We start from the raw sequence: 13815 nt of genomic DNA, 5'->3' as shown, positions 1-13815 counted from the left end.
AATTCATCCCTAGGGTGTGCGCAGGGTGTGCCCAGCTGACTGCGGGTCCAAAGAGGAAAATTTTGTAGGCGTATCCTGCGTAACTTAGTCAAAAGCGAATTGCAGAGGTAGTGTTTAATTTGCGCAAGCAGCGGCTCATCCGTTTTGCGTTGGCAGCAAACCACCAATAATAGTTGTTATGAATATCCAAAAGCATTTATTCAGAACACAAGCCTGGTTTTTACAAACAGTTGAGGTGATCAAGGTCATTCAACGCATATTTGTTATTAACAGCTGGAAGTGTGCAAGGTTATTTTCTTTCGTTGTCAGTCAGGGTGAGTTGTTGGGTTTGTGCCTTGATTTAGCATCTTTTTTCATGGAAATTATGCATTATGTAGCAAACCTGTAAGTTCAATCGTGGCGCTGCTAGGTGTATGTGGTAATCTGGCTGTTCATTGTTGAGCATGCGTTGAGCGTTTTTCAAAGATGAAAGAATTCCAATTTACCTGGTTTTGGGGATGAAAATATTTTGCCCATTAGGTGTGATTTTCCACCCAAAATTCCCAAAAATGGAACACTGTGTAGAAGTGAAACAATGATAAAGGCAAACGCCTCCGACATCTCAGAATGCACGCCGCAATCTCTGACTTTGTCCGCTCCACTCTCTCAAGTCTCAGCTGCCGCCGATTCTGCTACCCCTCCGGCCGCTGTTTACCGTCGCGTGCTGCAGCAGCCGGGCGAGTCCGTGTGCGCGCCGTGCGCCTCGTGCTCAGCAGTCAGCAGCTCGGCCAGGCCGTGCAGGCCGCCCAGGCGCGACAGCACGGCGCGCTGCTGGTCGTCAAACGACAGCTTCATGAGCGCCACCATCGCAGACACCGGGTGCTGGTCCGCCGCGTCTGCCGGAGCGACAGCAGCGGGCGCGGTTAGACACTGGTCAGGGGCGACAGCAGCGGGCGCGGTTAGACTCAAAGACACTGGTCAGGGGCGACAGGAGAGGGCGCGGTTAGAGACACTGGTCAGGGGCGACAGGAGAGGGCGCGGTTAGAGAGTAGAGACACTGGTCAGGAGCGAAAGGAGCGGGTACCGTTAGAGACAGCTGAGCGCCCCCGTCGCCGACACCGGGCGACGCAGCTGGTCCGCTGCGTCTGCCGGAGCGGGCGCGGTCAGAAGCGCCGCAGTTGAGACACTGGTCAGTGTGCTGAGACATGAGCGGTACGTGGCAGATGGAAGGATCAGAGCACGGGAGCGCGGTCACAGAAGCAGGTTGGCGTGCTGAGACACGAGCGGTACCCAGCCACTAGTCGGATATTAACGTGTCTGTGCCAGCGGCCATCACACTACCGCACTGACCATCGAATGTCCGTCAGCGACCTGTAGAAAACTAACAACGCAAAGCGCTACCAAAGTTCTGCTGTAACTGAACAAACTAATTCAGACCTGACAGCTCCACGCAGTTTCCATGCATCTCATGTGACCATTTGGACTCATCCATCCAGCTGCCCGACCTCCCCCTCTATCCATCCCCCCTCCCTCTGTCCGCTCTCGCCGGCCCCGCCCTCCCTCTCACCGTCGGCGAGACCCGGCTGGCCGCGCTCGTCCACCTGCTGCCACAGACTCTCGGCAAACTCCCTCAGCTGCTCGAGCAGACGCAGCACGCGCATCTCGCGCCGTGCGCGCCGCCCGTCCGGCTGGCTGCGCACCAGGTTATGGAGCGCGCGCGCCGCCGCCGCGCGCAGCTGCAACACACCGGCAGCGCCCGGTCAGACACGGTACAACACGAGCGGCTGGCAAGACAGGATATCGCACAGAGTGTGAAGAGTTATACTATGATGACAGGAGTCGGTCAACATGTTCAGTCGCCGTCCATACTATGACTAAGCCTCTCAGTCTGCCAGCGCACCTGTCTGTCGGGCCGCGGCGCGCCCTGCCTGCCGCCGTCGCCGGTGGCCGCTCCCCGGTGCACCAGCTGCACCAGTAGCGGCAGCGCGCCGGCCTGACGCAGCGCCGCGCCGCTCTCGGCGCCAGCAGACATGGTCAGCAGGGTGCTGGTGACCAGCGCGCTGTCCGCCGAGCGCAGCAGGCCCAGCAGCGACACCACCAGCTCCGACTCGCCGCCGGCCGCCTGTCCGCGCACACCGAGCGGGGAGGAGGGGTCAGTTCTGCCGCCTGTTCCCACACCGAGCGGGGAGGAGGGGTCAGTTCTGCCGGCCGCGCACACCGAGCGGGGCGGGGAGGGGAGGGGAGGGGTCAGTTCTGCCGCCTGTTCCCACACCGAGCGGGGCGGGGAGGGGAGGGGTCAGTTCTGCCGCCTGTTCCCACACCGAGCGGGGCGGGGAGGGGAGGGGTCAGTTCTGCCGCCTGTCCGCACATCGAGCGGGGCGGGGAGGGGAGGAGGAGTCAGTCCACACAGAGTACAGAGCGAGGGACCAATCAGTACACGCAGAGTAGAGAGGAGGAAAGGTCGGTGCACGTTGAGCAGGGAGAAATGGACTGTAGGCTCACAACGAGAAGCTCGGGGAGGGACAGTCAGTCCACACCGGACGTTCGGCCGCGCCTCCGGCCGGCAGTGGCTGCACGGCAGACCGTCACTGGCCGCTCGGTCCTCACCTGCGCGGGCGCGGGCAGCGGCGAGCGCGGCCGGTCGGCGGAGGAGCGGCCGCGCGCCGCGGTGCCGTTGGAGGGCCGCTCGGAGGCGCCGCCGCGCCGCCCACCCGGCCCACCGCCGCCGCCGCCCTCCTCCTGGTCCGCCAGCTCGTCAGAGGAGGACGCAGAACTCGACTGAAAGGAAACGCAAACACACACCGATGTAGGTCATAGTGATAGGGAGGTGCACACTTCGTTATATTGCACCACAGGATGCAATTATCCATATAAATATGGACATAAGCACATAATTCAAGAATTTTAAATGTCATACATTTAGAAACACAATGGGTGCAACAAGCAACAAGATGTTGCATATATTCTCAAAGTTGTCAGCATCAATAACTTCTACCTTTGCACGCATAAAAAAGTCAATTTCCAGCTCTGGCGGCAAATGTCTGTATATTCCGATATGAACTTCTAACACTGTTATAAGGAAAACTCCTTACTGAGCCCAGTCACCAGTGGGGGAGCCCAGGATTCATGGATAAAACTGAAGCAAAACCCACAAACAGAAGATGACAGCTTATTAATGTTTTTGTTATATATATATATATATATATATATATATATATATATATATATATATATATATATATATATATATATATATATATATATATATATATATATATATATATATATATATATATAAATATATATATATATATATATATATATATATATATATATATATATATATATATATATATATATATATATATATATATATATATATATATATATATATATATATATATATATATATAGATATATATATATATATATATATATATATATATATATATATATATATATATATATATATATATATATATATATATATATATATATATATATATATATAGATATATATATATATATATATTATACAAAATGATAATGGAGCAACTAAAAGTTCTGTTTAAAAGATAAGACCACTATTCGACATAATTGTTTTGCTGTAGAAAACAAAACCAAGCAATCGTTACACAAAAGTCAGAGCTTTGAGCAAATATGATATGCAGCATTGCAGAATGATTTAAATCTCGGACAAAAACGGCAGCCAGTGCTCCAACTGTGCACTAACAATGTACGGGATTTCCAGTCGCACTTTAACACGATTGAAAGGGCAGGGTTCTGGCCCCAGTTATCGCTATAAACTGTTTATTCAACACTACTGTGTAGGCATACAGTGCCCGCCTGGGTCGGTCGGCGGCGGCCCCTGCGAACTCAGTCGCCGGCGGGCGGTCACCGTCAGCCGACCCAGCGCCAGCATGCTGCTCTCGACTGCCGCCGCTGTCCTGTGCGCGTGCTGGCTGACCGGCTCCGGCGCCACACAGTCGGCCAGCGACACCAGCGACCGGCTGGTGGCGGGCCTGGCCGACGTGTGTCTGCGCCGACTGACCGACGCCGTCTCGGCCCCGATGGCCGGCCTGCGCCGGGAGGTGGCCGCGCTGCGCGAGCAGCTGGCGCCGCGCCCGCCGCCGCCGCCCGCCTGCCCGCCGTCCTGGAGCCGGCATGGCCACAGCTGCTACCTGATCCCGCCGCTGCCCAACTCCTGGCCGGCGGCAGAGCATGGCTGTGCGCAGCTGGACCGGCGCGCCCGACTGGCCTCCGTGCACCCCGACAACCAGGCGTTCGTGGCGCAGCTGGTCAGCGGCGCCGGCCACCCAATGGTCTGGATCGGCCTGGCGCGCACCGGCGCCGCCACATTCGGCTGGACGGACGGCAGCCCGGTGGATTTCGCCAGCTGGGCTCCGAGCGAGCCAAACAACCCGTCCGAGCACTGCGTGCACGTGTACGGACCGCAGCACCAGTCGGTCACCGGACACTGGAATGATGCCTCGTGTTCGGACTCGTTTCACTTCCTGTGTCGTATTGACCTGAATGTGCAGTGAGCTCGCCGGTAAGCCTTTCCGGCATGTGGTAGCTGGCTGTTTCTGATTATTTAGGACCCTATAGAAGACCGATATTACAAGACCCCTAAGACCAATGTTGGAGTGCTGACAAGCCACCCAGGGTGCGTAAAAACCCGCCGAATTGTATATACTGAGAATAATTATTACGCATCGAGAGAAAAAAAAACGCTTTGAAACTTCCAGATGGCGAAATGTCATAACCTAGTCAGTGGTCTGGGTCTGGTTCTGGTTCATAAACTGGTTCGCTACCGCGTTTGTATGCCTCTCTGTTAATAAACAAGCAAATTTGTACAAATGTGACGTTTTACGAAAAATGACCACCACAGACAGTGGGGTCCAAGCGTATAAATGGACACCTTTTGACTACAGAGAAGCAATGAAAGCATGATTGTTCTCATCTAGCTCAGCGACACAGTTGGAAGGTGCTATAAAGGGAGCACTCAGTGGCGAATGCTGGGCCGTGCTCGCTCGCTGGGCCGGATCAGTGCGCCCGGGAGTCATGATGATGATAATCTGGTACCTAACCCTCGCCCAGTCAGGCATGCCCCCCCCCCCCCCCACCCGCCAAAGTTTTCGCGGATAGCGTAGACACGGCGGCGAGCGACACCCCGTCGCTCCTAGGCTCCAGTGGTACGTGTAGACTCGAGGTACCGCGGCCGCCGGCCGGAGACTTACCAGCGCCTCCAGCTGGCCGCGCAGGCCGCTCAGTTCGGCATCGATGCGCTCCAGGCGGGCCTGGGAGCCGGCCACTGGCGGCTCTGGGTTCTCGGCCGGCGTATCGCCGACCTGCGAACACAGGGCCGGTCAGCGGCGGGTCAAACAGGCGGCGCATCGGGGGACGGCGGGGCGAAACGGGCGACCTATGAAAGGCGCCCGGTGCAGAAACAGGTGGTTCCACGAGAGGAGGTGAGAAGAGGAGAGCCACACTGGATGGCGTAAATGGACTGGCCTTTTGTTTTACCTTAGCCGGCCTTTTTATGCCGCCTGCTTTAAGGTTTAACTATTATAAATCTTATACGCCACACCCTACTTAGATGGACTTTGACGGGTCACATTCTACTTAAATGGACAGGGTCTGGACTCATGGAGTAATAGTTGTGTGGCTTTCGACATCCACCAGCATCAAAGCCAACCAAAAAGACTCCAACCGACTGGCTAAAGTGAAGCAGTGACAGACATGGGAATTGGGATACGGCCTGCTGAACCGTGAACGTATCGTGTCTACTGTCCGGTCCGTTCCTTCACGGCGAGCTGACATGTGAAATACAACGCTGGCTAGCACATGGTGTTCCGCTAGCATAGCACACACCCGTCCCAGCAAGTTCCCCACGGAGTAGGACCGGCCTGGCCCCGCAGTCAGCACTGACTCCCTCGTGTTCTCACCTGACCACAGTGCCCTCCTCAGCCCCCCCCCCTTCCCTCACCTGTCCCGTCTGAAGCTGCTGAATTTTCCTCTGGAGGGCGGCGATCTGGCCATACAGCCAGCGCTTCTCCTCGTCCTCTGCCGAGACGGCGCCCACCGCCAGCCGCCTGGGGAGGGTAACACGTCAATACCCGCCTGGGGAGGGTAACAGTACCCACCGCCAGCCGCCTGGGGAGGGTAACACGTCAATACCCACCGCCACCCGTCTGGGGAGGGTAACACGTCAGTACCCACCAGGGACAAAACCCGCCTGGGGAGGGTAACAGTACCCACCGCCAGCCGCCCGGGGAGGGTAACACGTCAGTCCCAACCGCCAGCCGCCTGGGGAGGGTAACACGTCAGTCCCAAACCTGGGGGGTTACAAGCCTGGGGAGGGTTACAAGTCACTCAATACCCACCACTGCCCAGCTGGGGAGGATAACACGTCAGTCCCCACCACTGTCCACCTGGGGAGGGTAATACGTCACTCAATACCCACCACTGCCCACCTGGGGAGGGTAACACGTCAATACCCACCCGGGTCACCACCCGCCTGGGTAGGGTAACACGCCAGTCCCAACCACCCGTCTGGGGAGAGTGACACATCAGTCCCAACCGCCAGCCGTCTGGGGAGGGTAACACGTCAATACCCGCCTGGGGAGGGTAACAGTACCCACCGCCAGACGCCTGGGGAGGGTAACACGTCAGTCCCCACCACTGTCCACCTGGGGAGGGTAACACGTCACTCAATACCCACCACTGCCCACCTGGGGAGGGAAACATGTCAGTGTACCTACCGCCCGTCTGGGGAGGGTTACACGTCAGTCCCCACCGCTGTCCACCTGGGGAGGGTAACATGTCACTCAATACCCACCACTGCCCACCTGGGGAGGGAAACACGTCAGTGTACCTACCGCCCGTCTGGGGAGGGTAACACGTCAGTCCCCATCACCCACCTGGGGGGTAATACCACTACCGCTGGGTCATGTCAGGTCACAGAGATCATCTCTGGTCACAGCCTTGGGGTTCAGAATGGGGAGTTCATTACCTTTGAACTTCTCCAAACGCGTACAAATCGCGCCTAGTTGGTAAATCGCTTCCTGCTCCCATCCATTAAATTCACAAATCGCGTACAGCCCGCCTCCCACGCGGAAATCGCATCTCTCCCTTCCGAATCGCCCTGGTGTCACCGGATACACAACAATAGAACTGATGGTGCTTACGCAAACTCTGACTCCGCTCCTAGTTCCAAGCGATAGTGGTAAGTTCAACCGCCTCTCTCTGGCGCCCCGGAGACCTGGGGCGCCGTGCGGATCATCCGCCAACCCCCCCCCCCCCGCCCCCCAGCCCACCAGAGGACCGTCCCACGTCTATACACCACCCAGTCCACCTTCCCCGGCCACCGCACTATGGTTGGAAACGGCCTCACGGATGGCCGTGGGCAATTTCGGAATTTATGTATATTTGGGGTGTCATTCTGTTGGAAATTGATGAAATGTTTTGAATTGGGCAGAAAAAATTATTTAGTTGCGCATTTAGTCTCCATTATTGTACGTGGAATCGGGAGTTTCTGATAGTGGCTTTTTTGGTGCGCCGTCAAAGGTTTAAACAACCGCGCTGGTGATAGCATGTGGAGTACCTCCATGACGTTGTAAAACTGGATTATTATATATCAAAATAATCCTTGTTATGTTGGCTATCGAGTGGAGTGACTCTTTTTCCCATGCGTGTTCAAAATCAGGAACGGCATTGCATTCTGTTTGCAGTGTCACCACAGCAATATTTGCAAAATTACGTTTATGTTTCATTGGACATACAAAAAGTTCTCCATCGACCTCCATTGAGCTTTTTGGCAGAATAAATCTCTGTTCAATTCTGCGTAAGGGGAACGTAAAAGCAGACTGCGCAATTGTGCGCAAAATCGTCCGTGAAGCTTCATCTCCCGAGGCGTACCTACCCGTCGCTTCGTTAGCACCAGGTCGGCTCGTCAGTCTTGCAATCGCTTATCCTTATAAATGATGGTAAGAAGCAGGTTTGCGGAGTCGTGGTGGCGCCAAATCCGACTCCGACTACGACTCCGACTCCTGACTCGTTGCCATGACTCCGGCCGACTCTGTCTCCGACTCCGGACCCCTGCCAGTGTTTCGGAGTCGTGATGGAGCTGTTCCGATTCGGACCGACTCCGACTTCCACTGCGGGCTCCTGACCGACCCCGACTCCGACTCCGACTCCTGGCTCGTTGCCACGACTCTGGGCGACTCTGACTCCGACTCCGACTCTGACTCCGACTCTGACTTCGACTCCGCACCCCTCGTAAGAAGTAACTGCTCGCCCCTGCACCTGGAGTATGGATATCGTGCAAACGTGTATGGATATCCTGGAGTATGGATATGGATAACCACCGACAGAGCAGACATACAGACATGCTGTAAACGCCATTACACTGCCAATACCATGGCAAATCAAATGGCTATCTATGGTTTTTGATCATCGTTCTACATTTTCCAAAATCTTGAACTGAATGTTGGCAATTTCTCGTGACTACTTCACGACCATGATGCATGCATTTCTGAAATTGCTCTTTTTCAACCAGCCACGTACTCGTATGATAAAATGAATGTCACCATCGTGTTCTACGCCCAAAAGTACCCATAAAACATGTGTCATGCATGGGCTGCGAATAGGTACCAGTTTTAATTTTCGGGGTTATGTGCTTACCTGATTGACCTGACTTTGACCCTGGCCAGTGGCCTGTGTTTGACTGACCCCTACATTGATCTGACACTCTTTTAGCACTTATATGAAGGGTTGTGACAGTTATGACAGTTGTGACAGATTGTTTAGGACCAACTGATGACTGAATTTATTTAGGACCAACTGATGACGATATAATCGAAACGCGAAACGCGAGGCACCGATTGCGAGGTTCTAAAGTCCATGCTACTGAAAGCCCGATTTCAAGTGTTTGACCTGACCTTGACCCGATCTGTGACCTCGAAATTCAACTTTAAAGTATTCATGTGAATCGTCTCGTCGCGTTCTTCTTTCGTTTGCCGCGCCTCGTGCGTTTCGCTGCGCCTATTTGTTCGCGAGTTATCGGCTGGGGGCGTTGAACGCCCCCCCCCCCCGGCAAACGGCGGATGGGGAAATACCCCAGCAACTGCTGGGTTAATCTGACGCATGTTTTGTCATTTGATCGTCATTTTATTTCTTACTTTTTTGCCCAATCTAAAAAAAAATCATAAATACTCTTTCTCCAAATTTTTTACCCTTTATGACCAATAGTAAGACACTGTGCGTCACTACGTTGATATTTCTCGCCCTAAAGCATAACAACAATATCCATTCAGTAATAGCAGTATTCAAAACATGTTCAAAATGCCTAGCGATATCGATAACATAACGAAAGACATAGGCGACTTATAGCATACTTGCAATGATGACGTCACACACGCGTGACGTGACGTGACCTCGTCATTTCTGAGTTACTGTATGATGCACGAAAGACACTGGTATACCTATGCAAAGTTTCATCGCAGTCGGTCTACGCATTAACAAGTTATGGGCAAAACATTTTTTCGCGTTGACTCCCGGCCATCCGTGAGGCCGTTTCCAACCATAGTGCACCGGTCCCGCGCCCGTGCACTCCCAGCCCAGTATCCACTAGGCCAGCCGATGGAGCCGAGCCGTCCTCACCTCTCAGTCTCCAGCTCGGCGATGCTTTTGAGCAGCGCCTGGCGCCGAGACGACGTGCCGATGGTCATCGCCGATGGCGGACTCTCGTCTGGTAGGCACATAGGTAAAGATGTTTGTCAGTGGGACAGACTCCATGACGCAGCAGCTTTAAACTTTTGCGTCATTTATGGGTTACAGTGTGGCAACTGTGGCAAATGTATATTATATAACGTTTCTGTACTTATGCTTTGTTTATTAATGAGAATACAAAAACCAAACAGCAATAGCTTGGGGGCTGCAAGTCAAGTAGGTATATTGGGTACCTACATTTGATTACCATGTTTATCTAGAGGTATTCTATGCTCCTTTTATTACCTGATGCTTAGCCATAATAGTAATCAAATAAACTTTCAGAGATTTGGCACAAAAAAAAAGAAACTGTCTTGCTTACAAATACAGTGGTTCATGATATTCAAAGGTTGTACCAATCCCAACGGACATCTGATCTACTGCTACAAATAATACACCAGACTATTGAAACATCTAAAAGTAGGTAGGTGAGGTGACACTTGACAGCTGTTCATGAAATGAAAGTTTTGATAATATCAGTTGGGCAAACTAGACTTCTGGAATCAAAATATGGATGCATCAATAATTTGTTTCAGGTGGTAGGAGCCATGACCAAATATGGGCATGGAATCAATTTTTTATTCATTTGGGTACACTTTTGACTTCAAAATCAAATGTATCGTTACGGTTGAAAAAGGCCCATGACGGTAGTGAGATTTTTCTTCAAGTAGGTAGAAAAATGTGGTAGGTATGCAAAAAGTGTTACTTCAAAACTAAGAAATTGTCACTTTGGCCTTGTGAATGGGAAAAAGAAAGAGCCACTCTGCATCATGTAAAAGCTGCTTTGGAAAAATCACACTGTATGTTATTTTTGTATCATGATCACACACTTCTAGTGGTATTTGTGTCAAATGGGAAAATGAAATTTTCAAACCCCTAATTTTCATTGTTGTAGTGCTCTCCCAGTTATTATATGGTTTTTACCTGTTGCTTCAGTTTTTGTATTCTTGACATTTAAAAATGGTGAATTGTTATCAAATGTAGTGAAGGCAAAGTACAACAACACTATAGGTATCTGTTGTGGTGCTGAGGATACCACTAAATGAGAATGACGGCAAGATGAATGCTGTATTCTTGCAAGCCATTGTTGCCTATCTGTTAACATTACCTGTGAATCAAAATAATGATTAGCCAGCTGAGCATGGAATCAATATTTTGATCATCTGTCTAAAGTGAATCAATTTATTGATTGCCTTTCACTACCCTTCAGAAGTCAGATAACTATGAGTAGGTAAAGCAATGTTATTGTGCTCAGTAGAGTTCCAACATTTCTGTTCAACATAAGTATGTTCCTTCTTGAAACACTGGCTTATTCTTAGATGATTGATGATTACGAAACGGTCTACATTTATCCCAAATATGGTCATGAAGAATCAATTTTTTTATGCCTCCATTTTGTGATCCAGAAGCCTAGTTTGCCCAACTGATATGACACTTGACAGAGATGATTAACTGACAGCTGAATGCAGATATTCTGGGAGGAAAGACTTAGCTCACTTCACTGACCAGGCCTGGGCAGTTGTGGTCTTTCCTGGACTCCGGCTGCACCGGAATCAGCCACAGCAAAGCAGTGGTTGGCAGATGAGGTGGACATGATGGTTCTACAAAACTAAGTACTTTTTCACATCATGAATCATTATCAACGTATCCTGGAAATACATCGCATCAGTATGGTATTATGGTAACAAAATATATGACAGCTCCACATGATATCAAATGTTATTACCAACTTTTCAGTCTTAGCTGGGGTTAAGCAGATTATATAGCCTTGGATTAAAGGGACCATCCCACCTTTATAAAAGTTAATGAATTAGCATGAAAGTGATGTCACATGGTTCAGAAAAAGCGAAAATGAGTATCTGCCAAGTTTCATCAAAAAATGTTCACCGGTTTTCAAGATATTACACATTTACTTTTGTTTACTTTTTGGGATCTTTGCTGTTCCTAGCGACTTTATTTGAAAGTGTGGCACTTGTTGCGCACAAAGCAGCATAGGCCTGCAAGAACTGCTGCACAAAGCAGCAGTTCTTTAGGCAACCCCACTCTAACACAGACTGCTGATACCAACAACATTTGCCAATTAGACTCGAAATCAGCCATCAGTGTTACACATCACATCAGGTGTTCAAAGTAACAGGGTTTGTGCCACTTTTACAAGTTGTGCTACAATCACATTTGATAACCTGAAATCGCCCAGTAGCGATCAACGTCAGTCATTGGTGTAAAGATCAGATGTTACTTTTTGCACCACCAGCACCATTTAGTTGTGTTCCAAACATACCTTACATCAACATCAAAGCTAAACCACTTGATAATTATAAGTTGTGCTGAAAGCACACAGCACAATTTTTACATTAATTTGATAGCCTACAAGATGTTTGTAAGCGACTGTCCCTGGCTCTGAAATCTAGAAATATGGAACATTCCGATACAGCTTAACCTAGATTCATTTTCTTTGCTTGATTAGCATTGTTCTACATCATGAATTTTGTAATGCATGGCTTGAATTATTCAAAAGGTTCGGCACTCCGCCGAATTCATTGATAAAATTTGAATTTGATTCACCACTGTTCCATCCAATATTCTTCATGGCTGTATCACTTTGAAGTTTCATTGCCAAACCCTTCTTGAGCCGCACTTTATACGCCGGGACGAACTTCAGTTCGTTTCAAAATTAAAATTAAAATAAAATTGCCAGAAAAATATGTTAACCGAAAGCATTAGTATGAGTTCATGCATTAGATGAGTGTTCAAAGCATGAGAGAGGCAAGATTCCTATAGATAGAGAGAGGAAATAAACGCTTGCGCAATTATCGAAACTTCCGCGCAATGTTTGTAACCGGACAACACTATTCGACCGCCACCGTTTCTTATAGGTATCTTGCCGCCACCCTTGCAGCCATCCTATAACTCAGGAACTACTGGACCGATCGAAACATACGAAACACCATTCGAATCAGAGGATACGATTTTATCAGCCGTTTCGAAGATCGTGACCCCAGGTGACCTTGGTGACCTCAAGAGGTCAACTTGGCATTGACGCCTATTGCAGCCATTCTATAACTCAGGAACTACTGGTCCGATCGCGACAAAATCACCACCAGTCGAATCAGCGTATGCGATTTTACCAGTTGTTTAGAATAAGGTGACCTCAGGTGACCTTGGTGACCTCAAAAGGTCAAGTTTACGTTTTCGCCTGTGGCAGCCATTCTATAACTCGGGAACTACTGGGCCGATGGCGACGAAATCACCACCAGTCGAATCAGCGTATGCGATTTCATCAGTTGTTTCGAATATGGTGACCTCAGGTGACCTCGGTGACCCCAAAAGGTCAACTTGACGTTTTCGCCTATTGCAGCCATTCTATAACTGAGGAACAACTGGGCCGATTGCGACGAAAACGCCATCAGTCGAATCCGCGTATGCGATTTCATCTACCATTTCGAATATGGTGACCTCAGGTGGCCTCGTTGACCTTGGGAGGGGAGGTCACATGACCGCTGTGGCCCCTATGGCAGCCATTCTATAACTCAGGAACTACTGGGCCGATAGCGACGAAAACACCACCAGTCGATTCAGCGATGCGATTTCATCAGCCGTTTCGAATATGGTGACCTCAGGTGACCTCGTTGACCTTGGGACTGAGGTCACACGACCTCAAAAGGTCACCGAGGTCACCTGATGTCACCATATTCGAAACGGCTGATTAAATCAAATGCGCTGAATCGACTGGTGGTGTTTTCAGGGGTGTAATTTTATATCTCTTTGTGAGGGCAGGTGCACCCACAATCCTGAAATATGGGCCCCCACAATGATGAAAATGCACCCACAAGTCTTATTTTACAAGCGCCCTTTCGAGACCACGTCGCGCTTTGCATGCTCTAACGGCGTCCTCCTGACCGTCTCGCGTTCCTGGATAATATAACGTTTTTAATCACTCAGCGCCCTTCTGGGAAAATGGCGCCCTTTTGACAGCACTGCGCCCTTCTCATGGTCTAACGGCGCCCTCCTGAAAGTCTCGCTCTCTTAGGTATGTCTCTGTCCACCGTGCATCCCTCGACTCCG

At 50.4% G+C, this 13815-nt stretch overlaps 2 protein-coding genes across 2 annotated transcripts in view; one reads left to right on the top strand and one right to left on the bottom strand.

Annotated features, from left to right (window-relative positions):
- The window catches only part of LOC122378766 (adenomatous polyposis coli protein-like), a 29680-nt gene extending 17082 nt beyond the window's left edge, over nucleotides 1-12598 (bottom strand). Inside the window, exons 1-9 of the mRNA XM_043360232.1 lie at nucleotides 12316-12598; nucleotides 11257-11399; nucleotides 9643-9730; nucleotides 5969-6074; nucleotides 5220-5330; nucleotides 2587-2757; nucleotides 1880-2101; nucleotides 1547-1715; nucleotides 695-875 (exon numbers count right to left, since the gene is read on the bottom strand). Coding sequence (XP_043216167.1) covers nucleotides 695-875; nucleotides 1547-1715; nucleotides 1880-2101; nucleotides 2587-2757; nucleotides 5220-5330; nucleotides 5969-6074; nucleotides 9643-9730; nucleotides 11257-11344 — 1136 coding nt within the window. The 5' untranslated portion in view covers nucleotides 11345-11399; nucleotides 12316-12598. The remainder of the gene's footprint in view (nucleotides 1-694; nucleotides 876-1546; nucleotides 1716-1879; nucleotides 2102-2586; nucleotides 2758-5219; nucleotides 5331-5968; nucleotides 6075-9642; nucleotides 9731-11256; nucleotides 11400-12315) is intronic.
- On the top strand, nucleotides 3862-4838 carry LOC122378801 (lectin BRA-2-like). The gene has a single exon (XM_043360306.1). The coding sequence runs from the start codon at nucleotides 3900-3902 to the stop codon at nucleotides 4521-4523; it is 624 nt and encodes a 207-aa protein (XP_043216241.1). The 5' UTR covers nucleotides 3862-3899; the 3' UTR covers nucleotides 4524-4838.
- Nucleotides 12599-13815: the final 1217 nt, after the last annotated feature.

The sequence above is a fragment of the Amphibalanus amphitrite genome, unplaced genomic scaffold (genome assembly GCF_019059575.1).
Source record: "Amphibalanus amphitrite isolate SeventyFive unplaced genomic scaffold, NRLGWU_Aamphi_draft 000065F_arrow, whole genome shotgun sequence".
Taxonomy (NCBI): Eukaryota; Metazoa; Arthropoda; class Thecostraca; order Balanomorpha; family Balanidae; genus Amphibalanus; species Amphibalanus amphitrite.
This window is presented reverse-complemented; position numbering and strand designations above follow the sequence as displayed.